General features: G+C 40.4%; 1 protein-coding gene across 2 annotated transcripts in view; it reads right to left on the minus strand.

Moving 5' to 3' along the window:
* The window catches only part of LOC310724012 (coiled-coil domain-containing protein 148-like), a 129761-nt gene extending 107102 nt beyond the window's left edge, over positions 1–22659 (minus strand). The window contains exons 1-3 of one of the 2 annotated variants that reach the window (XM_083537751.1): positions 22571–22659; positions 14672–14732; positions 13453–13571 (exon numbers count right to left, since the gene is read on the minus strand). In XM_083537751.1, coding sequence (XP_083393877.1) covers positions 13453–13571; positions 14672–14726 — 174 coding nt within the window. In that variant the 5' untranslated portion in view covers positions 14727–14732; positions 22571–22659. The remainder of the gene's footprint in view (positions 1–13452; positions 13572–14671; positions 14733–22570) is intronic. The other variant, XM_083537750.1, reaches the window with a different exon arrangement.
* Positions 22660–27667: the final 5008 nt, after the last annotated feature.

Here is a 27667-nt window from a genome sequence, read left to right on the forward strand (position 1 = left end):
CCAGCCATTGCAAATGTCTTGGATAGACACTCAGAGGACAAGGCCTTAGAGGACACCACACTCTGAGTGGAATAAGCTCTGACCCTGAAAGGTGTAATGAGACCAGAGGACTCATAAGAGGATGAGATAGCATTCACAATCCACCTGCTGAGGGTTTGCTTGTTTTCAAGGAGTCCCTTTTTATAGGGCCCATAGCAGATGAAAAGCTGCCACAGCTCCATTCTGTGGATGTATGTGTCCAGTGCTTGCAAAGCTGGTTAAGCTTTTTCTGGTTAGGGGCCTGAAAGAGAGAAGGATAGAATGCCTGAAGCAGGATAGGTCACAGGGGAACCGAGGGCACCTTGGGCACTCCTTCCTGAAGGAATTCCAGCCCTGAGCCGACTGGGCAATTAAATGGATCTGACAGGTGGAGTTTGCACCATACAGTCAACAGGCACCACTTCATGGCATACGACCTTCTCGTGGAGGGAGCTCTGGATTAGATAATGGTCTCTACCACCTTGGCTGAGAGACTAGAGGCTAGAAGCTGTGCCCCCTCAGGGGTCACACCCGCAGCCTCCATAGCTGCAGGGCGGGGGGTAAAACAGGAAGAGACTGACTCCATCCAGGAGAATTCTCTCCAGAACTTTTAGAGGATCTTATGTGCCGGTTTGTATAGGTCACAGACACCCCTGATGGTTGATGTAGGAGACCACGGATGTGTTGTCCAAAGGTTCAGCACATGGTGGCCTTTCAGATCTGAGAGAAAATGCTTCAGAGCCAGAAGCACGGCCAGCATCTCTTGGCAGTTTTTGCGCCAGACGAGATGGGGCCCCTTCCAAAGACCTTGGGCAGAGCAGCCACTTATGACTGCCCCCCATCCGGGACAGGAACCTGGATTTTCTTTACACATCTGAGGCCCGTAGGGCTTCTCGCATGACCTTGATTGTGCTGAGTGGGTTTCCCTTCAAGGAGAACCGGTCTCATGTTCAGGAGGCCAAGCACTACCACATTGGATGCCAAGCGCTACCACATTAGACTGCCATGACTGCCATTGCGCCGTTCCGTTGGACAGATTACACACGTAAGAGTGTTTTTATTTTGGTTTCGTTCTAGTCCATTGTTGTGGTTACATTATCAGCCACTTGTGGTTATTAATAGGCTGCCTTGTCAATAGATTCTGAAGGACTGGTTATTTTGTTCATTTTATTGCCTGGGGGTAAAAAGTAATCACAGCTAATACATGAATTAACTTACACACAGCACATGAGTGAGTAATAATGAACAACTCATGGTCTAGCTTAGTCGCTATTGACATAGTGTGCAGTGTGGGAATGCACCCGAATGGCAGCCTGCTTTACAGAGCTTCATATGGCAAATGGAAACCTGCTCATAAATCCTCTCAGTATGTTCAATACACTAGGCAAATCCAATTTAGTTCCAGGTTATATAAACTTCATAAATTCCTTGTGGTTTTAGTTTTTTCTTTCCTTTTCTTTTCTGTTAATTCCTCACTCTAATTTTTACTTTTCAATGCCACTTCTACCATTTTCTCTTTCTGTACTGAACCACTGAATCCAGGGAATCTTGGCTTTTTCATTTTTTAACACGTGGTTCAAAAGTTAGGACCAAAATTTTTACCTTCAAATTAGACTTAATTTGCAATGAGTGTTGGTAGCTTTTGGCCTAGATTTGATTAAAATGTTACATTGACCCGCTCTGATCATTCTGCCTAATTTTATATATTGTTTTTTCACAGGTGGTTTGATGTGCAGCCATAGACTCTCAAGCCAGGAGAAGAAGAAGAAGAAGAAGAAGAAGAAGAAGAAGAAGAACAGCAAATGGCAAATCACAGATCACAAAATCATAATTTTAATAAATTGTGTGTATTGAAGTAATAAAAGCTACTGGCAATTTTCCATCTGATTCTTGGTCAGTATGACATACTGTATATAAGTTTCATTAATAACTTAGCTGTTATTTATAATTATATTTAAATTGTTCTTTCAGATGTACAAACAAGAAGGTACAAAAATATACCAATGTTTATAGATACATTGCTTTACCCTGCTAAGGTACAGTTGGAGTGATAAAGCATTTCTACTTTTTTATATACATTCCTGTACATTGATTTTCTGTGTGTAGGGCGAAAAAGCATTGGGACACTTGACTTTTCCAAATATATGTGGTTCTTTCTCAAAATGTTAACACAAAGTCAGAGGCACACAATTGAATAAAATATCTTTGGATGTACTAGCATGAGAATTTCCACTTGGAGAGTGAAACTAGGAGACCCAAAATTGTGCAAAAAGCAGGCTCAATTGATTATTGGAACACTGACTACACCCCACTTCATTCTCACCCAACATCAGTTCTTGACTTTACTAACACTCTTGTAGCTGATTGAGCACACATCTTCACAAGCACACTTTAGCAAATAAGGGCTAAATGGGATGTTTAGAAAAACACTTACCGATCTTATGATGAGGGGTTCATTAACTTTTGTCCATATAGCGTTATGTACTGCTAGTGGACGAAGTGATCACCTTAATTTCTTAAACCTCGAATCAGGTGTGAAAAATATAGTATACCCTATAATAATCTGCCATATTGCACGAAGTACATTTGCCTTCATTTGACTGCAGGATGTACTAGTGTGTAAATATTAAACTGCCGCATGTACAGGATAAACGGCAAAGACCTAAATGACACATTTAATATTTACCATCTCTGCTTTCCTTTTGTGTGTTTTTTTTTTCTTCATTAGAATCTGTGCACTTGTTGTTTTTGTGATTATTTGGTCTGACATTTATTTAGTCTGACATTCTATCAACCGCCTCTAAACCAGTGTTTCCTATTCGCAGTTCAGCACAGTTCACATTTTCTTTCTGCTCCTACGCATCTGATTTTCTCATGAATGAATGTTTGGCTTAATTTATTTCAGTATAACATCTCTGTTGTCGGTAGGCGAATAAATCCTTGGGAACAAATTATTAGGGCTGTGGTACTTCAGATTGCTTATTTTCTTGTTCTTGGACTACAAACCATTGGTCTCAGTCTTGCGATTAACTTGGGTGAAATTGTAATCAGTCTTGTCTTGGTCTCAACAACTCAACACATACTTTTCCTGTTTTAGTACCGAATGTAAATTATATCTCAACATGTGGGGATATAAAGCACCTGTAAATACAGTAAGTAATTTTTTACATATTTAATCTTCTTATGTTTACAACAATATAGCACAAGTACAAGTATGCACAGTTGGATTTAGTCTCAGAAATATAAAGAGTTAAGAGCTAAAACTTGTTCTATATATTCTATATTTGATGCATTTCATTATCCTGCTGTGTGTTTAAACCAAAACATGCTTTAATTTGCAAATCTTTTTGCAAACATTTGGTGTTTTACACTTTTTTAGGTAAATAGCACATGTATGCTCCCTAACCACCCCACAGTGTGTTTGCGTTATTAACAATATTATGACAGAATTATGCTGCAGTTCATGCTAGATCTACAGACAATGCCTAATATCACATAATATGATGCAAGTGCAAATAGAAGTTAAGTGAAGTACAAATAGAAAAGACGCCAAAACAAATGGATCATGAAACGCATAAAAAAAAAAAAAACATGAAATAGAAACATAAAACTGAGCATGAACAAAAGCACCAACAATAGCCAAGAGTGACAAAGAGTGCCGGTTATATACACAAGTGCTAATTAAAGTGAATGTGAATCAGATACACAAACACAGAGTAACAAGGAGGCAGAGCGACATCCTCAACTAAGCAGGATGGTACAAAGAAGTCCGAGGTGGAGCCTGAATGCGTTGTGACGTCAAAGGCATAAGTAGCATACAGAGGGGTGTTCATAATAAGGCCAGGATTAATGCTAGTGCCCTTTGCATTGTTAAGATGTATAATCATGTCTTCAGCAGGATACGAAACAAGGCTAAGTGTCTAAACTATGCACAAAAACATAGGAAAATTGAAATATTTGCCTGTAGCATGAGGAAGTTTGTTTGCCAAAGGTCTGCAAAAGAGCAGTACAATAAAGAGCAACACAAAAGCATGGTGGAAATCTCTTGCAAGTTTGGGGCTGAATTACTGCAAATGAAGTTAGAGTTTTCGTCAGGATTATTGGTGTCCTCAATGCTAATAAATACAGGCGGATATCCAACACAATCAGGGAGGTGATGGATTGGATTTATTCTGCAGGAGGACAAAAATCCCAAACATGATCTCAACATCATCAAGTCTGACTGGAATTACATAAAGCGACAGAAGGATTTAAGGCAGCCTACAAGATGTTCAGAAGAACCTACCTGCCGAGTTCCTTCAAAAACTCTTTGCAGGTGTACCTAGAATAACTGATGTTGTTTTGCAGGTAGAAGGGTGGTTACACCCAATATTGATTTGATTTGGATTTCTGTTTATTTACTTTTCATTTGTGTTAATGGACACAAATAAATTATTAACATTTCTATTTTTGAAAGCTTTATAACTTTACAGCATTTTTTCCACACCTGAAACTATGTACTTTACTGTATACTACCAAATACAACTTTTAAATATTTTTTAAAAGTAAAATCAAGTTTAAACCAATCTGATACAGGTCAAAATTGCTGGATCAGTCAAAATCCTGTAATCAGAGTAAAGCCAGAGTAATAATGATTACATAAACATTAATGCACCTGTACTGTGACTGTCAATACACATTGTAGTTCCTTGCTAAATACTTAATGATTATTCAAATAGATTGAATAAATACATAATGCAAAGTAATGCTGTTTTGATCATTACAATGTAGACAAGAATATATAATGAACTCTATTAGCCATGCGTGACAAGCAATAATTTAACAGTTAAAAGAAAGCAACAAGGCATTTGCTGGCCACAAGAGTCAAGTCTTATTGGTCAGCTGAGCCAAATGAACTGACTTACTGTAAAGAGCCAGATTTCCATCACAACTGTCGGCTCCACAGGTTCCCTCGACCCCTGAGCTAAACTATGCGGAGTGATTATTTTTACTGACTTCTATCTGAGGAATCTTGCTATAAAAAAAAACAGTTATCCTCATCAAGGGCACCTAAATGTCACCACAAGGTCAAACATGGCACATAATGAGATGGTAAATATACGCACACAAACACGTCATGATGTTGACATCATCATAGCCTGCAGCTGCCCTCTGATCCAGTAAAGGATCCAACCGTGCAAGAGTTCATGACCTCGCACTCTATCAGCAGGGAGAGAGGAACAGTCACAGGAAGGAAGATTTGATTTATCACACTGGAAGTAATCTAAAAATAGATGCTCCTCATTATAGCAAAATTTTTTCACAAAGACATACACAGGCTACAAAAGTACAACTTTGTGCTTGAAATAGAGAAATAGTGAAATAGAGCTTTCTTCAAGAAGGTGTCAGAAAAAAAACAAACATAAATAATGCATGCACACTCACAAACCCACATGCACACACTTCCAAAAGCAAACACAAACAAGGAATCACAAATTAATCTGGGGTGATTTTGCACGTTGAACAACACTACTGAATGGAGGCTTGAATGTCTGCTTTGTTTGTAGAGTGTGTGGGCATGTTTGATATCTTTGCAGGGACATTTGGCTGATCCACACGAGAAAATGTGTTATTTTTCCCCAAAAAAGATTTTGTGTCTTTTTTTCCCCTTTTTATGTCAGGGTTAAATTTAGATGAAACGTAGCACTAATTAGCTACGTTAGCAAGGATGATAAAGACAAATGTGCTAGTGGGGCTTTTCAATGCCACACATTGTAGTTTGGTAACCAACTGTGCTTTCTGAGGTGACAAGGAGTCAGATAATTGTGCATTTTCTTCTCCAGAGATCTTCTGATTGCAGCATGTGGGAGCAGCCTGGGTCAAAACGAGGACAGCGATGATGAGGCAGGCCTCCAGTAATGGCTGACAAATGCACTACGCTTCATTTATATAAGCTATGGATGTTTGGTTCCTTTACTCAATTGCATTAAAACACACTAATATGACTAAATTGAATGTTGCCACGCATACAGTGTAAACGCAAAAATAATTTAGCCGACAATGCACAAGATACTAGTCTCTTGTATCTTTCTCTTTTCCTCTCTTTCTCTCTTTTTCAGTTCTCATTTTCCCTTGAGCAACATCTGTCAGTTTGTGGAATGTGCTTGCAACTTTACTGAGCAGTGTCCATGCAGTATTATCCCAAAGGGAATAAATCAGTTCAGGCTGAGGAAACACTCCGAACAAAATCAACAGATTGTGAAATCCACCATGAATGACTTTCATATTAAGTTTTTATTGAAGTTTTATTTCTTTTTATGTGATCTTTAATTTAACTCCTTCCTTCAGTATCTAAAGACAGTGATGCAGTCCTTTAGTCTAGTCTTTAGTCCAACTCTCTCAGTTTCTCATTGGTGCATCCTGCTCAAACAGATCAGCTTCTAAAGATTTAAAATTTATACTAACACTGCCAGGAACGTCATCATGCTGCTCATCGCAATGATCACTAACATTGCAAGCCTATACGTAGGCAATGTTGCAACTGCATCATATATTTGTTGTCTATACTGTTTCTCATTATGTGACACTGAACAGGGGGGCACGGCGTTTTCCCTGTGTTTTCAGGTGTACTCCAGGCACTCTGTTTTCATGCATTGCAGACTGAATAGAGTTTCCAAACTGCCCATCCAAGGGGTCTCCTAACTTGTGCCCCCAAGTTCCCTGGAATTTACTTCTAGAAAGGCTCCAGCACATTTGTTTTTAGAAACAAACTGCAGTAAAAGCTGACTTTTATGTTTGAGATGAGTGAAATATCATGTCATTGTATCTGCATTTGCAATAATCATGTCCCCCAGTGATGTCTTAATGACAGACAAATCCTACCTTTTCCCAGGAATAACGAAAACACCACAAATACTGCAGCCCCAGAATTGCTAGGCACAGTGGAAACATTTCAATGGAAACATATTGAAAGTGTTTCAGGATGGAGGTTTCCTTTAATACTGATTAGGGAACCCACTGGTGCTATAATTTACTTAGCAGCAATCAATAGTCTTCCTCTTTAATTCGGGTGATTAGCAAACACAGGCCTCTGTATCAATGTCAAGCATTTTCGATCGGGCCTGGCAATGGCTTTCATATGCTGAAAGCAATATGTAAATTAGGAAGGTGTGCAGTATATATGAATAAGTGGAGTAAAATAAGCAAACGATCAATAGCGACATCCTATCACACACTGACAGTGTGTATTCGCCTCTGTGTAAAATATTTTATTCATGATTCACATTCAATCTGTGTAATCAGTGCTAATTTTACTCTTATATTCCTTAGCACTTTTTATGAGCCTAATTGCCATAAATTTGATATCTTGAATTTAATTCATGATGAATCACCAGTTTGTGTCAGTGCTCTCAATCAGCATGTAATTGTTTTATAGTAGGAGTTTAACATCTGTTATTTACTGTTATTTAACACTACGGCTTTAAACACTCTATACTTCAATTGCATTATGTACAGAATGTCATTTTGTTAAAAAAAAAAAAAAAAGAAAGAAAAAAAAAAAGGGGATATGTGTTTGGATATAATTAAACGAAACCACAGCATTATTATAACCGACAAGATATTCTTTTGGGTAATGGATAATTTTCTGTACAGCGGTGACACTGACACAATAAAGTCAATGCTGATGTCTTTCTCAGGCCCAGCAATGTTGCTGTAATTTTTTAAACATTTTAAACTAAGTCCCTATTGTGACCCGTGATAAGAAGCTAATCCTGGAGAAGGACCAGGAAGGGCTAATATACCCAGTGCATGGGGAAAGATAAGTACACCAACAGGGAAGGTGTGTCACTAAAAGTGTCTTGAGAATGAGTCATCAATAATCCATATCCATATATACATATAGGTTTGGGGCTGCATTGAAACCTCCACCGTGCTTTGCTGTTGCCTACAGACACTCTTATTGCACCGCACTCCAGCCCTTTGGTAACACATTGCCTTCTGCTACAGCCAAATATTTCATATTTTGATTCACCAGCCCAAAGCACCTGCTGCAATTTTTCTGCACCTCAGTTCCTATGTTTTCATGCATAGTTTAGTCTTGTTTCCACATCAGAGGTATTGCCTGTTGCCAAGCAATTCCTCCATATAGACCACTTATGGCAGAATTCTCCAGACAGTAAATGGGTGTACCTGCGTCCCACTGGTTTCTGCCAGTTCTTTGCTGATGGCACTGTGGACATCAAATGTTGAAGTAAGCATCTGTGTCTTTCATCCTCTGCATTAATTTTCTTCGGCTGACCAGTGCATCTACAGTCCTCAACATTGCTTATATACTTGTACTTTTTTAAAATAGCGTGAACAGGACATCTTGAAACCTCAGTCTGCTTTAAAGTCTTTGCCTGGGAGATGATGCAGTATAACTATATTGTGTCTTGTTGCTGTGCTCAGTCTTGCTATGGTGTATGTCTTGTGACATGACACAGTGTACAAAGTGTGCACCTGTAAGAACGGATGCTGGTTTGTACCTTAATACTAGTCACACCAAACATTGATTAGATTTAGGTTTTTCTTTTATTCGCTCACTTTGCATTTTGTAAAATATATATTTTTGAAACCATTACTTTATAGCATTTCTTCACATCTGCCTACAACCTTATAAATATATACATTAAAAAAAAGAGAATAATAAATATATCAGTCAAGTCATTGGGGCTTGCCAATGGAGTCAGAGTCAAGAGCAAGCATGACAGTAGGGCAAGACCAAGACAAGATCAACACTACACACTGCTGTCAAGACTGAGATTTGATGTTCATATGTGGTAATTTATGTGGTAATGTACTCAGTCACAATTTTTAAGCAGGACTTGTCCGGTTCATGCAAGACAAAAATGACACAGCTTTGCACAGTATAGGCAAGTTATGCCTGTTAAAAAAAACAGGTTAATCGCTTGTAAGTAATGATTATCATTGATACATGTCAGGAAATAGTGCAAACACACACACACAAACCCACACCCTGAAGACTGTGCTTGGACAATCGGTTAAAGTGCTGAATTAAGAATCTTATTAACACTCTGAGACAATTAAAGAAAACCACATCTTGTACTTCCTTCTTTCCCTTTGTATAATCCTAGCAGTAGGGCATACACACAAATGTTGATTCAAATAGTATCTATCTGTAGAGCTGCAGCTTTACACACACACACACACACACACACACACACACATATGCGCAGGCGTCTTATCAGGCCACTGCAGGGAGCTGCATTTGAAATGACTGTGAGCGACGCATAATGAGCCACCGAAACAGTGCTGCTTCAGTTCGCCAGCTAAATCACAGCAGTTCCACGAGCCCAATCCTCACCACCCCCGGGTTAACTCCTCAAAATGATGGAAAGCTTAGCTTTCTGTCTGATCTAGAATTTTTTTTCAGACCCCAAATCTTAGGAGTTACGTAAGACCAGCTGTTATTATGTAATTGGCATTATGTCTTTCTTTGATGCCGGGTTTCTATGCAAGACTGAAGATGTGCATGAGTGTGTACAGGTGAAAACGCATCATGTAAACAGTTTGTGAACAGTTGGGCTTCGATTACATCATTCACTCTGATTCTGGGAGAAAGTTTTATTGGAAGTCAGTTCCACGTAGCTGTGCAAAACACAGCCGTGATATAATGCTGTAAATATCAGAACAGTGTTTCAACTAATTGTCTAATTTCCACGCTTTTCCTTTTTAAAGTGCCCCTCCACTGCATAGTTTATTCGGCTCTCAAACTAAATTAGTCTGAAGGACATTACTCAATTAGCATGAATCATATTACTTTTCACCATCCATCTCCATGAGTGCATTTTTATCTCGGGCTAATGGAGCTGATCGCATCCTGTTAAAAATTCTGTCAAGCCAATGCATGCACACAAAACACCTTTTATTGCAGGCTAAATAAACAAACTCATAAACAATACGCTGAATCTCGCATGTTGCACCTAAAGTAGTCTTTTAGGGAAGCTTCTCTGACAAATAAACTGACAAATCTGAAAAATCTCTGGTCACCATGTTTTCAGCCTTATTTTTTTCTACCCTGTGTATAGATTTGTGTGCATCAGAACAGCCCAGGACAGTAACCCCCTGCCGATATCTGCCAACAGAGTTCTAGTCAGGTGCTTATTTCCTGTTTCATTTCTACTTTGTGGTTTGGTCACTATATAAACAAATGGTTTTGTTGTGAAGTCTTGCAATTCCATAGACGTGTGCTATTTTTATGTGTCTAGATAAAAATTTAATATAAATGTGTTTGACCATTCTTTAGATTTTACAATTAATGCCAGTACCATGTTTAAACAATGCCAACTATTTGAAATTGTGGTTCAATAAATGAACAATTACACATATTTCTTTTCGGCTTCTTCCATTAGGGGTCGCCACAGCGGACCATCCGCATGTTTGATTTGGCACATGTTTTTACGCTGGATGTCCTTCCTAACGCAACCCTCCCCATTTATCCGGGCTTGGGACGATGACAATTTCATGACCTACGATGACAATTTCATGATTTCTCCTCCATGATTTCTAAGTGGGAGAACTTGCAGAATAGCAGGGTGTTCAAATACTTATTTTCCTCACTGTATATATATATATATATATATATATATATATATATATATATATATATATATATATATATATATATATACAGTGAGGAAAATAAGTATTTGAACACCCTGCTATTTTGCAAGTTCTCCCACTTAGAAATCATAGAGGGGTCTGAAATTGTCATCGTAGGTGCATGTCCACTGTGAGAGACATAATCTAAAAAAAAAAAATCCAGAAATCACAATGTATGATTTTTAAACTATTAAATTGTATGATACAGCTGCAAATAAGTATTTGAACACCTGTCTATCAGCTAGAATTCTGACCCTCAAAGACCTGTTAGTCTGCCTTTAAAATGTCCACCTCCACTACATTTATTATCCTAAATTAGATGCACCTGTTTGAAGTCGTTAGCTGCATAAAGACACCTGTCCACCCCATACAATCAGTAAGAATCCAACTATAACATGGCCAAGACCAAAGAGCTGTCCAAAGACACTAGAGACAAAATTGTACACCTCCACAAGGCTGGAAAGGGCTACGGGGAAATTGCCAAGCAGCTTGGTGAAAAAAGGTCCACTGTTGGAGCAATCATTAGAAAATGGAAGAAGCTAAACATGACTGTCAATCTCCCTCGGACTGGGGCTCCATGCAAGCTCTCACCTCGTGGGGTCTCAATGATCCTAAGGAAGGTGAGAAATCAGCCCAGAACTACACGGGAGGAGCTGGTCAATGACCTGAAAAGAGCTGGGACCACCGTTTCCAAGGTAACTGTTGGTAATACACTAAGACGTCATGGTTTGAAATCATGCATGGCACGGAAGGTTCCCCTGCTTAAACCAGCACATGTCCAGGCACGTCTTAAGTTTGCCAATGACCATTTAGATGATCCAGAGGAGTCATGGGAGAAAGTCATGTGGTCAGATGAGACCAAAATAGAACTTTTGGGTCATAATTCCACTAAACGTGTTTGGAGGAAGAAGAATGATGAGTACCATCCCAAGAACACCATCCCAACTGTGAAGCATGGGGGTGGTAGCATCATGCTATGGGGGTGTTTTTCTGCACATGGGACAGAGCGATTGCACTGTATTAAGGAGAGGATGACCAGGGCCATGTATTGCGAGATATTGGGGAACAACCTCCTTCCCTCAGTTAGAGCATTGAAGATGGGTCGAGGCTGGGTCTTCCAACATGACAATGACCCAAAGCACACAGCCAGGATAACCAAGGAGTGGCTCTATAAGAAGCATATCAAGGTTCTGGCGTGGCCTAGCCAGTCTCCAGACCTAAACCCAATAGAGAATCTTTGGAGAGAGCTCAAACACCGTGTTTCTCAGCGACAGGCCAGAAACATGACTGATCTAGAGAAGATCTGTGTGGAGGAGTGGGCCAAAATCCTAAAATCCTTCCTGCAGTGTGTGCAAACCTGGTGAAAAACTACAGGAAACGTTTGACCTCTGTAACTGCAAACAAAGGCTACTGTACCAAATATTAACATTGACTTTCTCAGGTGTTCAAATACTTATTTGCAGCTGTATCATACAAATAAATAGTTAAAAAATCATACATTGTGATTTCTGGATTTTTTTTTTCAGATTATGTCTCTCACAGTGGACATGCACCTACGATGACAATTTCAGACCCCTCCATGATTTCTAAGTGGGAGAACTTGCAAAATAGCAGGGTGATCAAATACTTATTTTCCTCACTGTATATATATATATATATATATATATATATATATATATATATATATATATATATATATATATATATATATATATATATATATATATATATATGTATATATATATGTATATATATATATATGTATATATATATATATATATATATATGTATATATATATATATATATATATATATATGTATATATATACATATATATATATATATATGTATATATATACATATATATATATATATATGTATATATATATATATATATATATATATATGTATATATATATATATATATATATATATGTATGTATATATATATGTATATATATATATATATATATATATATATATATATATATATATATATATATATATATATATATATATATATATATATTTAAAAATCTACAACTGAATATTACCAGGATATGGGTATAATAGTTCATAACTGGGGTACTAAAACTACACGAAAGGATAAATAACAAATTTTTATCGCATTGCTTTAGTGTTGGAAAGATTTGTTAAGACCTTCTGTTTTATCTGTTATATCTAAAGACCTATATTGTTAGAGTGCAGCTGTTTAAACTGCAGTCTATAAAACATACTTTACCTGACTGCTGACAGAATTCAATTGCACCAATCATTCTCATCATTGCACTTTGATTACCACTATAAGCAAGTCTTGAATGAACTCTTTTCTGTTTCTTTTTCAGCACTGAAAACGTGTTGAAATGTTCCTGGTAATCACACATTTGCTGCAGTGGTGCTGGATAGAGATCAGACTGATAAAATGATAGAGTATTCCCTTTAAAAAAATTTTTTTAAAGGACCAAATAGATCAAGGGATCACTGAGAATGTAAGGCATTTAACAATTGTGTTTTTATCATTGCTCAATCTTTAAAAACAAATGGTTTAACTATATATATATATATATATATATATATATATATATATATATATATATATATATATATATATATATATATATATCACTTAATTATGGGCACAAGAGTAGAAAAACAATGATGAGAATGAGAAATATGCCCTGACAGAATAAGAGAAAATGGGATACATGGAGATAAGTGACACTTGAGTGATTGCTGAATAAGGCACAGAAGTATTGAGAATAACAGTCGAATTACCCATTACTCTGTTCTTACCTTGTGTTCAATCTTCTCTGAGTACAGCTTCTTGGCCTCCACCATAGCCTGAAGCTTGTCATACTGAACAGGCTTGCATTTGATTCCCAATTCATTCTTTACTCTCTGCGTCAAGTTCTCTGAATAGGAGAGCACAAAGACAACCATCACACATCATACACATGGACATGGACTACACAGCAAACCACTTTGTCAGTCTTTATTGACAATGTGTATCCTCCTTCTGTACCACCAATGTTGAATGGTGCTTGAGTTTAGGTACACAACCATCAGGGGGTTTGTAGGTTGGTAGTGGCTCATCAGTTTAATCTGTGGGTTATATATTAGAAGGTCGGGGATTTAGGCCCAGCCCTGCAAAGCTGCCACTGTTGGACCCTTGAGCAAGGCCCTTAAACATGTTTGCTGTAGGGGGGACTGTATAATGGCTTTAACCCCAGTCACTAATATGCTGGAAGATGAGAAAACTTAGCAACAATTGTCCTTGCTTGAATATCAATCAAAGTCCCTGAGTTATAGTTTTTGTACCTTGGTATTCATGATGACGTTTGACTTTGGGATCTTCCCAAAACAGATTTAAGTATATTATGAATTATCATGTGATACTTCAACTGCTACTCTATTTAAACCATTATGTAATGACTGATTAAAAAAACTCAGATATTTCACAGGAACTTGAGTTTGATGGGTTTATACAATTATACAAAAATTCGAGATGTGGAAATGTCAAGGGAAAGTGAATACTTATACAAAGCACAGTAAATTATAATGTGCCTTGTTTTCAATAAAAAGACCTGAAAAATTTCTTTATATATAAAAATTCTTATTTTAAGCAAAAAACAGTAAAATCTGTACGGATGTATAAATATAATGAAAATGATATGGATAGAATAGAGAAGATGGAAAACCTAGGAGAATAAAGGAGATTAATAAACAGTCACAGCTGTATGGCTTTCAGTGAACTCCAGTAAAAAAAAAAAAAAAGAGCTATGTCACAAAGGCACTCTATCACACAGTAGTCGCTCATACAGGTCTGCACTTCAGTCAGTGTTACCGCTGGCAACGGCACAATAATCTCCCCCATTTTCAAATTGCTCTGTGCTGCAGACTGCAGGTCACATTCACTCGAGACACTGCTTCAGGAGCACCTGCACTCCAGTCTCCAATCTTCCTGAGTGAAAAGGGAGAAAAGGGTAAGCTCAAGTCCATTGGTTCACCTTACCTACGTTCTCGGCACGGTGAGTCGACAAAAAGGCACGCAGGTCCCTCCCACTCATCTCTCGCTGAAACAAGACAGTGAATTCATAACTGTCATACATGGGTATATGCATATGACAGGCAAATTAAACCGTTATCATGAGCAGTCAAAGGTTGGAGGAGGAGGAAGGTCAGAGTACCCTCCCAAATCCCTTTCCATTTCGGCAGCTGCGGTAATCAGCTTATTGTGAGGGATTAAAAGTAACACGGAGAAAGTTAACCGAGAGTCAGTTATCCGCCGATTACACACAAGCAGCAGTTTTTCAACTCCAGCATGCTAGAAAAGAAATGTGTGACAGATTTTTTTTCTCATTTCAAACAGCAAATGAATTGGTGTTTCTTGATTGATACAGAAAGTGACACAGAACATATGCAGAGAGAAAAACACTATTCTCTTGTTTTTTTAGTTTGCTGTTCATAACTTACTGCATTTCTGTTGTATTAACATATGATAATAGCGAACAGAGGGATCTCATTTCCCTCATTAAGCACACTGCTGAGATGCACATTGTCTTAGCAATCAGATGACAAAAAACACAGACATTAGGTGTTTTCCAAACATTTAAGATCATTTTGCTTGGTATAAGAGCCTTCAGTGTAAACAGTGGGGTTCGAATAAATTTGTTTGCTGTATTTGATTATAGCTGATAGGAACATATAAGCCTTTGTGATATCTCTCTTAATCTTTATATTGCACTGAGGTAATGATATCATTCGGCTTCGCAAGTGTCTGTCTGTGTGTGTATGTGTGTGTTGTGTGTGCTGTATGGTGTTAAGACCTAATAAGGTTCTTTCACAGTGAGTGATAACATGCATACGGCAGAGATAATTGGCAATTCAGTAAAAGTGTGTGGGATTGTTAGTATTATTATTACAGGGCCAAGCACCCAAGGTGAAAGAATAACAGTAGGCAACCTGTTGTTAATCCAATTTTATTTTTGTAGTCTTGTCTTCTGCTTCTTATTCTTACAGTCCCAATCTTTCTGCCAATTGTGGCACACAGATTGGGACTGTAAGGACATTCTGACCAAATGTAAACTTTTATAGTGCAGCCATTTGGTCAAATTTAAGCCAAATCTGGAAATATGTTTATTGTTTATGGGATGCATGCTGTGACTTCAAGTTTCTAATGTGATTTTTCACATTTTTGGATTTATTATTGAATTTATTATTATCTTCAGAGAAGGCTCACAAAATTTATTAAACATTATTTAGAATACTCCAAACAATTTACCCATCATGGGCCGATTCACCTTACAAAGAGAAGCTACCAAACAGGAAGTGGGGCTGTATCTCAGCAATGACTTTGTGCAGCATCACCTACAGTACTGGTTTACATCCAGCTGCCATTATTGCATCTCTTTCTTCGAATTCTCTCAAAAAGTTACCAAAATTTACTACATTGTTTTGACATCCTGTTGCTCATGTGTTAAAGGTAGTATAAGCTTTTCTCTGATATTCAGAGAATTCCACACATATGTCTGTGGTCAAAACATTCACAATGACTACAATTACAATCACTCTTGTCACTCTTCTTATGTCTTTATGGCCCTGTTTTCCTGTAACTTACATTATATATACAAAAGTATTGGGACACTTGACCTTTCCTGCCATATGTGGCTCTTTTCCAAACTGTTACCACAAAGCAATAGGCACTCAATTCCACAGGATGTCTTTAGATGAGGTATAATAAAATTTTGCATTAACTTGAACTTGGAAACCCAAACCTGTTCCAGCATGGCAATGCCCCTGTGCACAAAGCCAGCTGCATGAAGATATGGTTTATATGGGATGAGAGGAAGATCTTGAGCGGTTTGCTATAGAGCTCTGATCTCAATCCCACTGACAACCTTTGGGATGAACGTGAACACTGACTGCACCCCAGGTCTCCTCACCTACATCACTACCTGACTTACACCCTACACACAAATGTCACACAAGCACACTCCAAAATCTAGTGAAACATTTTCCCAGAAAGAAGGGAATTCTAAAAGCAAATTCTGGACTAAATATGGAATGCAATGTTCAAAAAGCTCATACCATAATTATGACCAGGTGTCTGGAAACTTTTGACAAAATGTGTATGAGGAAATAGTTGGTGCATGACTTTAAATGTGGAGCTCACTGAGTCTGGATACTTGGGTCCCCAAATTACTGCTTACAACTTTATTTCTTTATTATTATTATTATTATTATTATTATTATTATTATTATTATTATTATTATTATTATTATTATGCTTTGCCCCTCTATAATAATGACTAAAAATGGATTGCTATTAGATTCCATGCAACTTTTAAAGTGTTGAAAAATGTGATTTTAAAGAAATGGGCAAAAAAAAAAAAGTCACACAGTCTTAAATTGTGTTGGACTGCCTTTTGCTTAAATTACGGCAAACATTTGCTGTGGCAGTTTTTATAACCTTATGCAATATCACAACATTTATTTCCATCCACAGTTATTTTCTAGCCATAATCTTGTATTGATAATGGGAGAGCCGGACTCCTGTGTAAAATGTTCTCTAGCACATTCTAAAGATTCGAAATGGGGTTGTCACGCGGGCTAGATGGAGGCGGAGGCAGAAATAGAAGCCGGTGTCTTTATTAAACAAAACAGGCAGAGCCAAAACAAAACACCCGCAGCGCGGGATAAACCGGCAAACGGAAGTCCGAAATACAAATGATGAACAAATAATATCCACGGTGCGCGGTGTGGCGCGGAGGCAGAGGCAGAGACGGAGAAGCGTCAGAAGTCCGAGGCCCGCCGGGAAACTCACACGCCGCCGTGGAGAGAACAGGGAATCCGGAAGGCGAAGATGCGTAGCGTGGGAAGCATACGCGGAGCAGCGAGTCACCAGGAACCTGCACAGACCAACACGAAACTACACATACGTACATCTATTAACAGACCGTTCGTGAAGGTCAGCGTGGGGTTTATATGGGTGGCGTAAGGGGAAACGGAGATGAGTCTCAGCTGCTCCTCGTGAAGCCCGATTGCGAGCAGCATCATGCGGGCGTGGCGCGCACGAGTACAGGAGCGCGATGCGTCAGGGAATCCCCGGGAAAGACAGCCTCCGAAGGGGGCGTGGCAGGGGGATTCCTGACACCCCCCCCCCCCGAACGGGGCGGCACCGGACACCCCCAACCCACAGAAAGCCCGGAGGGCCGGGGCACCCCCTGATCGTCTAGGTCCTAAAGGGACCAGGTAGGAACTGCCACGGAGCCGGGGAGAGCCAGGAAGGACCTGAAGCGGAGCGACCCCCTGCAAGAAGGGGACCATGGACACCGCGGGACCTAGGAGCGGAACACATCCCCACGCTGCGGCCAGAAACGGAGCGAAACCCCTGGCGTCGACTGGAGACGGAGAGACGTCACATACGGGGACCAGGAGCGGAGTACATTCCAGCGCTGCGGCCAGGAACGGAGCGAAACCCCTGGCGTCGACTGGAGACGGAGAGACGTCTCCTACGGGGACCAGGAGCTGCACGTTGCACTCAGGGGAGTCTGGAGGCGGAGAAACGCCCTCAGTGGAGGCCGGTAGCTGCGAGACGTCCTCGGTGGTGGTCTGAGGAAGCGGGCTGGCCACCACGGGAACCCGGACCGCATCGACCGGGAAGGGTGTGACGTCCCTGGTGCTGACCTGAGGCTGGGCGATGTCCTCGCCGGAGGTCTGGACCGGAGCCTTCTCACCCACGGGGACCTGGAAGGGACAGAACGCCGGAGGCGGGGGTGAGCGGTCAGCGAGGCTTACCGGCTGGTGGACCCCCTGGATGGAGGCCGGAGACGGAACGAAGACCCTGGTGGTCTTCCGTGGAACCCGGGGCCAGTGGTTCGACTTCTCTTTCGCAGTCCTGGAGCCGGTGTGAGTGCACAGGGAAACCCCTGGGCGGAGAAGAGCTTACGGGGACGTGCTCGGGCTTAACAGATCTCTCCTGGGAGTTTTGGGGCGGAGCTGAGTTCCCATGGAGGCCGAGGAGTGGCGAGGGGCTCGCCTGGAGATCCACGAGCGGAGAGGGGCTCGCCAGGAGATCCACGAGCGGAGAGGGCCTCGCCTGGAGATCCACGAGCAGAGAGGGCCTCGTCTGGAGATCCACGAGCGGAGAGGGCCTCGCCTGGAGATCCACGAGCGGAGAGGGGCTCGCCTGGAGATCCACGAGCGGAGAGGGGCTCGCCTGGAGATCCACGAGCGAAGCAGAGCTCTCCTCTGGACACTGGGGCCAACCGTAGCACTCCTTGGGACACTGGAGCGGAGCGGAGCTCACGGGGTCGTTCGGTGGCGGAGAGGAGCTCACGGGGTCGCTCGGAGGCGGAGAGGAGCTCTCGGGAGGATCCTGGAGCGGAGAGGCGGAGCTCTCGGGAGGAGCCTGGAGCGGAGAGGCGGAGCTCTCAGGAGGAGCCTGGAGCGGAGAGGCGGAGCTCTCTGGAGGACCCTGGAGCGGAGAGGCGGAGCTCTCTGGAGGGACCTGGAGCTGGGCGGAGCTCTCTGGAGGGACCTGGAGCTGGGCGGAGCTTTCTGGAGGGACATGGAGCTGGGCGGAGCTTTCTGGAGGGACCTGAAGGTCCTGGGGCAGAGCCGAGCTTTCAGGGAGGTCCTGGGGCGGAGCCGAGCTTTCAGGGAGGTCCTGGGGCGGAGCCGAGCTTTCAGGGAGGTCCTGGGATGGGACCGTGTTCTCTTTCCTCTTTTCTCCAGTCCTTTATTCCTTTTCGGGGGTCAGGGGTTAGGTCTGGTCTCTGTGGTGACTAATCCATGTGAGAAGATGATGCCTTATGCACCCTGAACCATTCTTTAACAATTTAGTCCTAAACCTGTCATTGTAATCTTGGAATATGCCTGTGCCATCAGGAAAGAAAAAAAAAACATTGATAGAAATAAGTGGTCATTTGATATATTTTCAGGTTTAGCTAACCTCATTTTTTGAATGCATAATGTTGCTAAATCTAGACATGACCAGGCAGCAACCCCAGATCATAACATTGCCCCCACAGGCTTCCACTATAGTTACTAGGCATAATAGGTGAATCGCTTCGTCTGCCTCTCTTCTTACCCTGATGCTCACGTCACTCAACAACAGAATAAATCTGGACTCACCAGACCACATGATCTTTTTTCCATTGCTGCTTTTTTTTTTATTAGCCTCAATTATTAGTGTTTTTCTTAAGGCTATTTCAGTTGCTTTTATAAAAAAAGGCTTAATTGACCTCTGATCACAATCATTCAAGCTTTTTTTTCTAATCACATTTCTTACTCAAAGCTGATGGTTGACCAATTTAATTCCAAGTTCTAATAACGTGCTGAACAGTTCTTAACCTAATTTTTGTCATTTCAGCAATCCCCTTAGTTGTATTCACATTACATCTCTTTGTCTGGTTAGAACAGGTTTACTGGCGGAGCTATTTTGTGTTTTGTGTATTTGTCTTGCACTGTTTCGTGTTGTCTTTGCACTGTCTTGTGTTGTCTTTGCACTGTCTTGTGTTGTCTTTGCACTGTCTTGTGTTGTCTTTCCACTGTCTTGTGTTGTCTTTGCACTGTTTGCACCAGGTTGCACACATGCACTTTATGTTGCGAGGACACTTACTAGTCCTTAACCCTGTGTTTTCTGTTTCTGTGATTGTTGTCACTTTGTTTTATTTCACTATGTACTGCGTCAGCTATATGTGGTTGAAATGACAATCAAAGCTTCTCAACTCTTGACTTGACTTGTTTTCATTGCTTCGACTCTTCTGAATAAGAGCATCACCTTTTCCGTGACCACAGGATATGTCTTCTGACATGGTTGTTTAAGAAATAAGAAGACTGAATGCTTTAGTCAATACTTGTTGTTGTAATTATCTAATGAAAAGCTCTAAGCCATTTGCTAAGTTAAATCCAGGTGATGACTTTTTTCTGGCCAGGCGGTGTGTGCTGATGCTATTAGGTGAATCGTTGTCTTTTTATGTGACATTAGGTTCAATAAACGTTCTTCCATTTGCATGATTTGAGCAGCTCTGTGACCAAAAAAACCACACACAAAAGTACTAAATGTTATGGTGCAATAATGTATAAATAGATGGATTATTCAATATAAAGCAAGCGCTTTATTTTATTCTTGTAAAATTGTACATTTGAGTACAATTTAGTATTAGGCCCCACAAATCCAATTAAACCTTTAACAACCAGCAGCAGCAATACAATAAACAGACTGCATAATTAATATTTGATTTATCTACACTTTAACACTATAGACCTTTAACATTTATTGCTTCTAAGCAAGCAAACAATTAGAATTTTGAAAGTGTAAAACAATATCACAAAATGCATGAACCTTTTTGAATATTTAATGCACAGTATCTGTATTATTAATTGGATTAATTTTGTATTATTTGGAGAAGTAAGGCTGAAGTCATTTCAATGAAAGTTGTTTATGCTTCAGGTCTCGATATGTTTAGACTACACCAGGGGTGTCCAATTTTTTCCACAAAGGGACGGCGTGGGTGCAGATTTTCATTCTAACCAAGCATGTCCACATCTGATAGTCCTTTGGAATTGAAGATCTAAACAGATGGAATCTGGTGTGGCTTGCTTTACTCCTTAAAGGTGTAAATACACTGTACATCTGATTTGAACTTCAATGATTAGTAAAAGAAATCCAGAAGAGTGGTACTTAAAACCATTTATCGGGTTCCCTTACACTCACTGTAACAATAACTTTCTTTCGGTTTTTCCCATTAGGGGTCGCCTCAGCGGATCCTCTGCATGTTTGATTTGGCACATGTTTTTAACGCTGGATGCCCTTCCTAACACAACCCTCCCCATTTATCCGGGCTTGGGACCGGCACTAAGATTGGCTGGGGTTGGTTCCCTGCCCGGGGATCGGACCCGGGCGCAGCGGTGAGAGCGCCACATCCTAACTACTAAACCACCAGAGGCCCACACTCACTGTAACAATAAAACTTTAAATGTTATTGACTGAATAACACGTCGGTTGGTACTGCACCACGTGGAAACGTCGCATTAATTTCTGAGGACATGAATAATGGCATTCTGGCCACTTACACAGGCACCACTGTAGATGTCAAATGTTTTATATTTTCCACATAACATTTACCCCTCTCAAAACTTCCTCCTTCACACAAGGAGTCGTTGGTAATATTAGCTAAAAAGTGCCCATGCATCACCACTACGAAGAGCTATTACACTATTACAAATCATTTTCCACACTGGTTCTTTCTACAACTTAATGGCAAGAGGTTTTTTAAAATCATGTTCTACTTATTTTCCAGGTAAGAAAAAAAATAATAAAAAAATGGCTACTGCCCCTATATAAATACGAATGTTACAATAGATAACTTTGGTATAATAACTGTATGTAGGGCAGTGGCGGTTCAGGGTGAAGGCTCTCGATTACTGATCAGAAGGTTGGAGGTTCAAACCCCAGCACTGCCAAACTGTAACTGTTGGGCCCTTGAGCAGGGCATACACAATGTCCATGTGGGTTTCCTTAGTGTTCTCTGGTTTCCTTCAACCTCCCTGAAACATGCATATATGTAGATTAGCCAATCTACATATATGCATGTGCATTTTATATCCATTTGGGGTAAATTCAAATCTACCGTGGCTGTCAAAAGTTATGGTTTTTGAGATACATGTGCATTACATTGACTTTACATGCAAAAACCCAGGATATGTAACGGCGGTGGGGTAGGGTCAAGCCCAAGCACTGCCAAGCTGCTACTGTAGGTTCTTGAGCAAGGACCTAACCCTCTGTACTCCATGGTGTGCTGTATTATGGATAATCTTGCGCTTCCTAACAATCTGACACATACAAAAAAAAGCATTTCACTCTGCTGTAATGTATTTATAATAATATATAAAGGCTCTTACTTACTTGTATATCTTATGCAGGTTTGTTTTTCCAGCTTCATTCGCTGAAGAAGGTAGTCCGTGTACAGACGTAACCAAGGAGACCGTTGGTCGCCTCCGATTGGCCTATTTAACACTAATACACGCGCACGTCTTGACCAATCGAAATGCAGTTGGTGCGTGTTCGGTCCAATCACAGGGGGAGCTGGGTGTCGGGAGCGAGGTGACGTCATGGGGGAGGCGTGGAGCTCCGGAGTGGAAACGGGGCAGAGACAGAGAAAAAGAGAGAGAGAGAAGAGTTTCTCTCACCCAGTAGGAAGGTGTAGTGGTATGGAGCGTAGTTCGTCCTCTCTTTCTGTACGGACAGAACCAGCGTCGGAGCGGAACTTTGAAACGAGCGACGGATTTCCATGCTTTATTTCTTATTTTTCCCAAATGGGGACCTGCTGTGGCTCCGAGAGACTACATTGAAACTATCCTCCGAAAGGTATGAAGTAGTTTATTTGAAGTGAATTAAGAAAAAATAAAAAAAGAGTGTGGGGGGGGGGGGGCACTTCGTACGTGGGTCGGTATGTGTGTTTATAATGTAACTTAATCCCTCGTTTTTTTTTGTGTAGTAACTGTCAATGCAGGACTTTTTTAGTTAGTTAGTTGCTGAAATGAAGCGCGCGCGTGCTGCAGTTCTCCCATTTGAATTTTTTAACGCCTTCGGAACGCAGGCTCGTGGAGCAGAGCGCGCGCACGCACGCGCGCGAGCTCGACGACCGGCCAGGTGTGCCGCCGCGTGCTCTGGAATCCGAAGCGCGCGAGCTTGGTGTAAAAAAAACAAACAAAAAAAAAACAAGAGGGGGAGGGGCGTGAAGAAGGGGGCGGGGTTCAAGACTTTACAGTATAAATAAACAAACATGTATAGTGTTTGCCTGATTTGACCCCCTGTTTCTATTTGCTGATCAGGTCATTGTTTAACACCTGAGCTGAGCTAATCACATCCATTAGGATCCATTAGGAGGAATTAAAGCGAAGTGGGATTTAAAAAAATCGTGGTTGGAAAACATTGCATTTCTTAATTTCCAAAAAAAAAAAAACGAGGTGGAAGTTCAATTTAATGTTGTGGGGTGGTGGATACTTGTGTCAAGTTTCACATTTAGTTGTCTGATTGTGTTGGTTTCCTTTATGTTCTCCGGTTTCCTCCAACCTTCCCGAAAACATGCATATACTTACTTTTTTGTATATCGTCATTTTTAGTGCATAGAGGTAAATGTCAGTCTGCATTGCCTGTCAAAAGTTTGGTCTCACCTCGAGTTTTATCATTTTTAGATGTGCATGTTTCTTTTGCTTATATGCAACAAACTAGGCAATTAAACAGTATGAGGATTTTCTTCCAACAAACAAATATATAAATCTACAAATGTTACACTTTATTTTCACTCCTTTAGCGTGAATAACAGCTTTACGTGTTCTTTCTGCCCCTGATCCAGTTCATTCCAGAGCAGTTTAATAGGATTTAGGTGTGGTGACTGGGCAGGACATTCCTTGATAGATAGCACTCCAGGCAGTTGTTTGTTTTCTAAATAACATTTACAGAGCTTGGAGGTATGCTCTTGCTGGATGTTGAAGTTGGTTCCAATTAGCTGCAGTCTAGGCGGATTTGTCTTAAAGTATGGAACGGAAGCCATGTTGGTTCAGTTTTCTTTTCACCCAGGATAGGTCTCCAATCTTCCCTGCTCTAAAACAACCCCAAAATATTAAGCGTCCACCTCCATGATTGACTGTGGATGTAAGGCAGTCTGCTAACATCTTCTCTCCTGTGATACTTTGATACAGATACTCAGTCCTGATCAGATCGATGTATGAATGAAAACAGGACCATCTGTCTGATTATTGAAGAAAAAATCAGAAAATAAAAAACATTTCACGATTTCAAATACGTAACATTGGACTTTAGTCACATGTGGAAATATCAGCATGAGGAATGGGGATGACTTAAATGATCAACAAGCCCATTAACCAAAAAAAGGACTATTCTGTCAAAGTGAAAGGGGAAATACTCCGTTTACCCCGTCAATCGCAGCCACACTAACCGATTAGATAAACACGTGAAGAGGGCGGGTAGTTTTTTTTCGAGTGTGTTACACTGCCTTGCGATGCAGCATGAGCAGCAGTTCTTTCCGAACGTTAATAAGATTTAAGTGAGTTTGAAAATTGATTTAAGACTTTCCTTTGTTGGAAACCTCACTGACGGTGAAGACTCTTTTTATAATGCCAAATAAATCTTTTTACAGACGACTTCAGCAAGCAAACATCGAGGTTTTTGTTTGTTTAATAGCGCGTATTAACGTGTTTATCATTAATTTTAGATTATGTGGAGCGTGCCTCATTCAGGTTTGAGAATTCAACGGTGCCGTTATGTAAGCTGTCAGTGGCCGACCTGCCGCGGATCGTCGCAGAGTTTAACGAGAGCGAGTGTGACAAGAATAGTCAGAGCCGCTGTTTGATGGCGCGGGATTGGAGAACAGTGGGTTTGTACATTCCCACTCGAATGCTGATAGGCGTAATAGCCGAACTGCTGTGCAGCAAAATGCTGAGGGAGAGGAAAGAACAAAAACCACTTTACGAATCTCTGACTTGTTCGTGAGAGCTGTAAAGGGGTCGGCTTGCAGAGGATTATTCCTGTGGCTGCGTGGGTTATAGCAGTGTGTCCCCCCCCCGTCCCCCCCCCCCCCAAAAAAAAAAAAAAAAAAAAAATCTGCTCCGTTACTCAGCCCTGCACATTTTCTCCCTAACACACCCTCTGGCTAATGAGGCAGTGAGGTGAGCTAAAACAGGGAAAACTCCACCACATTAGGGTGGTGTGTACTATAAACTGGTTTAAATGGCTTTTAATAATATGTCATGCAGGTAGTAGTTATCTTCTTTCTGTCTCTTTTCTCAGGGCAGTGGTTAAATGAATACATGCTTTTCCACCTAATCGCTCTCTACCACATACGGAGCGATGTGCGCAGCTTCGGGATGTTTCCATGTTTAAAATCCAGCACCTATGAGTCAGAAAAATGGGGAGATGGAAGGCACACGTAGATCCGGATGCTTGGGTGATAGTTTTTTTGCATGACAACATTGTGACCCTAGAGTTCTTTCACATGGTTTATTTGACATTGTACATGCATCGAGACACTCAGACACTGTTCCCTCGTCACTCGCCGCTTTTAGTCATAGTCACTTAGGTCTAGGAAAGCACTGTGGCGGTTGAGGTGAGGTGACGCCGCCATGTTTGTCTACAAGCTGCCCAGTTAACTGTGATAAGTGCTGTATAATTACCACTTCTCACCTGTGCAATGTATATTCAGTGTACAATATTCACTCATCATGACAGTAAAATAGGGCATTCGAAGTCAATACTGCAGTATTTTCTCTCTCAATCAGTAGAAAATGGGGTTAATACCTGGTCAAGCCTGAACAAAAAATATAATCACCTACTGTGAAACCGATATTGTTTAGAAAAATACCATGATATAGATTTTTGGTCGTTTCGTCCAGTACTAAGCCGATTCCTCTTAAGAGGAAAACTATATTTACTCCAAACTCACTTGTAAGAGAAGTTAAATGGTATTTGTTGCTATTCGTGGTCAAATGTGAACAGATAGAATTGTTGGAAACTGGTTGAAAAAAAAAAACCCATCTAAATTCTTAGGTTTCGCTTTGAAAGTTTTGAAGCTGAATTTCAGTTGTTGGTCTTCCAAACAAAGTCCTTCACCCTCAACTGCCCTGCTGCACGCTTGTGTCCCACCCTGTCCGGCTGAAGAAGTGTAAATGTCATTTACAGCGTCATACGTGCCACCGTGCTATTTTCAGGTTTGCACAACATCAATCTGCAAAAAAAGGAAGGCTTGTGTGTGTGTGTGTGTAGGTTGTATTTTAACTGGTGTCTGAAGCAATATCTTGTATTTTGTGCTCACGCAGATTATTTTTCCTTTTCTGTGAAATTATCCTTCGCATCAGCGCTTTTTAACATAAAAGTAACTTGTGTGTGTGTGAGAGTGTTAATAGCAATACTGTTTGATGAAAGTGTTTTCATAGAGTCAGTATGTATATATTTTCATATATTGTTTGTGTGCTTTTTTTATTTAATGATGTGTGTGTGTGTGTGTGTGTGTGTGTGTGTTTTAGAAGCAAAAATGTGTAGTGGTGTTCCTCTGGGGCTGTGTAGTAATTAACATGTCTCATTAATTATAATGAAAAAGGCTTCATTACTTCACAGTACTCTGCGGTTTGATATCAGTATTTCTTCCTGTTTTTCTTTCCCTTTCCAAGAGCGCAGGAGTGTTTAGACGCACAGCGTTTCAGCTTCCAGCACGGTTTCTGTTATCTAATCTTCCATTGTGTTCATTTATCTCAATACAAACTCTGAAATGTTTTGCCCGTGCTGACTGTGTGCTTTTTTGGATGGATTTTATAAGATGCATTGTGACCTGTAGAGTGCCTTGGACAAAGTGTCTGGTCACGTGACCGCTCTGAAAGCCTGCAAGCAAATATGTATGTATTTAATGAATATTTCCAAACCAGCATATCGATGGAGTGTGGTTGGGATGGATGATATGGCAAAAAATATCTACATCATCATCCTCAAAGATGCTTTATTAATATGTGATCATATAATATGTTTTTTTCAGAATAGTTCTGTAGTACATGGCTTGAACATAACATCTTGTAGTATTTTACTAAATAGAATAATGTTTGTTTTTTTCAGTATTTAAATGTAATATTTCTGGAATAGATTGGTTTGTTTGTTTGTTTGTTTTAGACATCTGTTCTGCAGAAAACCGTACACGTACAGTATCATTAAAACCAGAGAATATCATTTCCAATCCTTACTCAGGAGAAATCTAATGTGAGGTTTTTGAATATTTTTGCATTAATTCTTTTACAGTCCATTAAGTGGCTCAATAATAAGAATTATTATAATTTTTTTAATGGAACAATTAAAGTAAGAGGTTAAAGTAATCTAAGAATCTCTCGTTGTGAATATTCTTTACTGGCGGCATCATGTGGCTGTCTTGATGTGTTTTCTAAAACAGTGCAGCTTAGCTTGGAGCGAGGCAGTTTTGGGCAAATGTCCACAGATTGA

The sequence above is a fragment of the Silurus aristotelis genome (assembly GCF_946808225.1).
Source record: "Silurus aristotelis genome assembly, chromosome: 3".
Lineage (NCBI taxonomy): Eukaryota > Metazoa > Chordata > Actinopteri > Siluriformes > Siluridae > Silurus > Silurus aristotelis.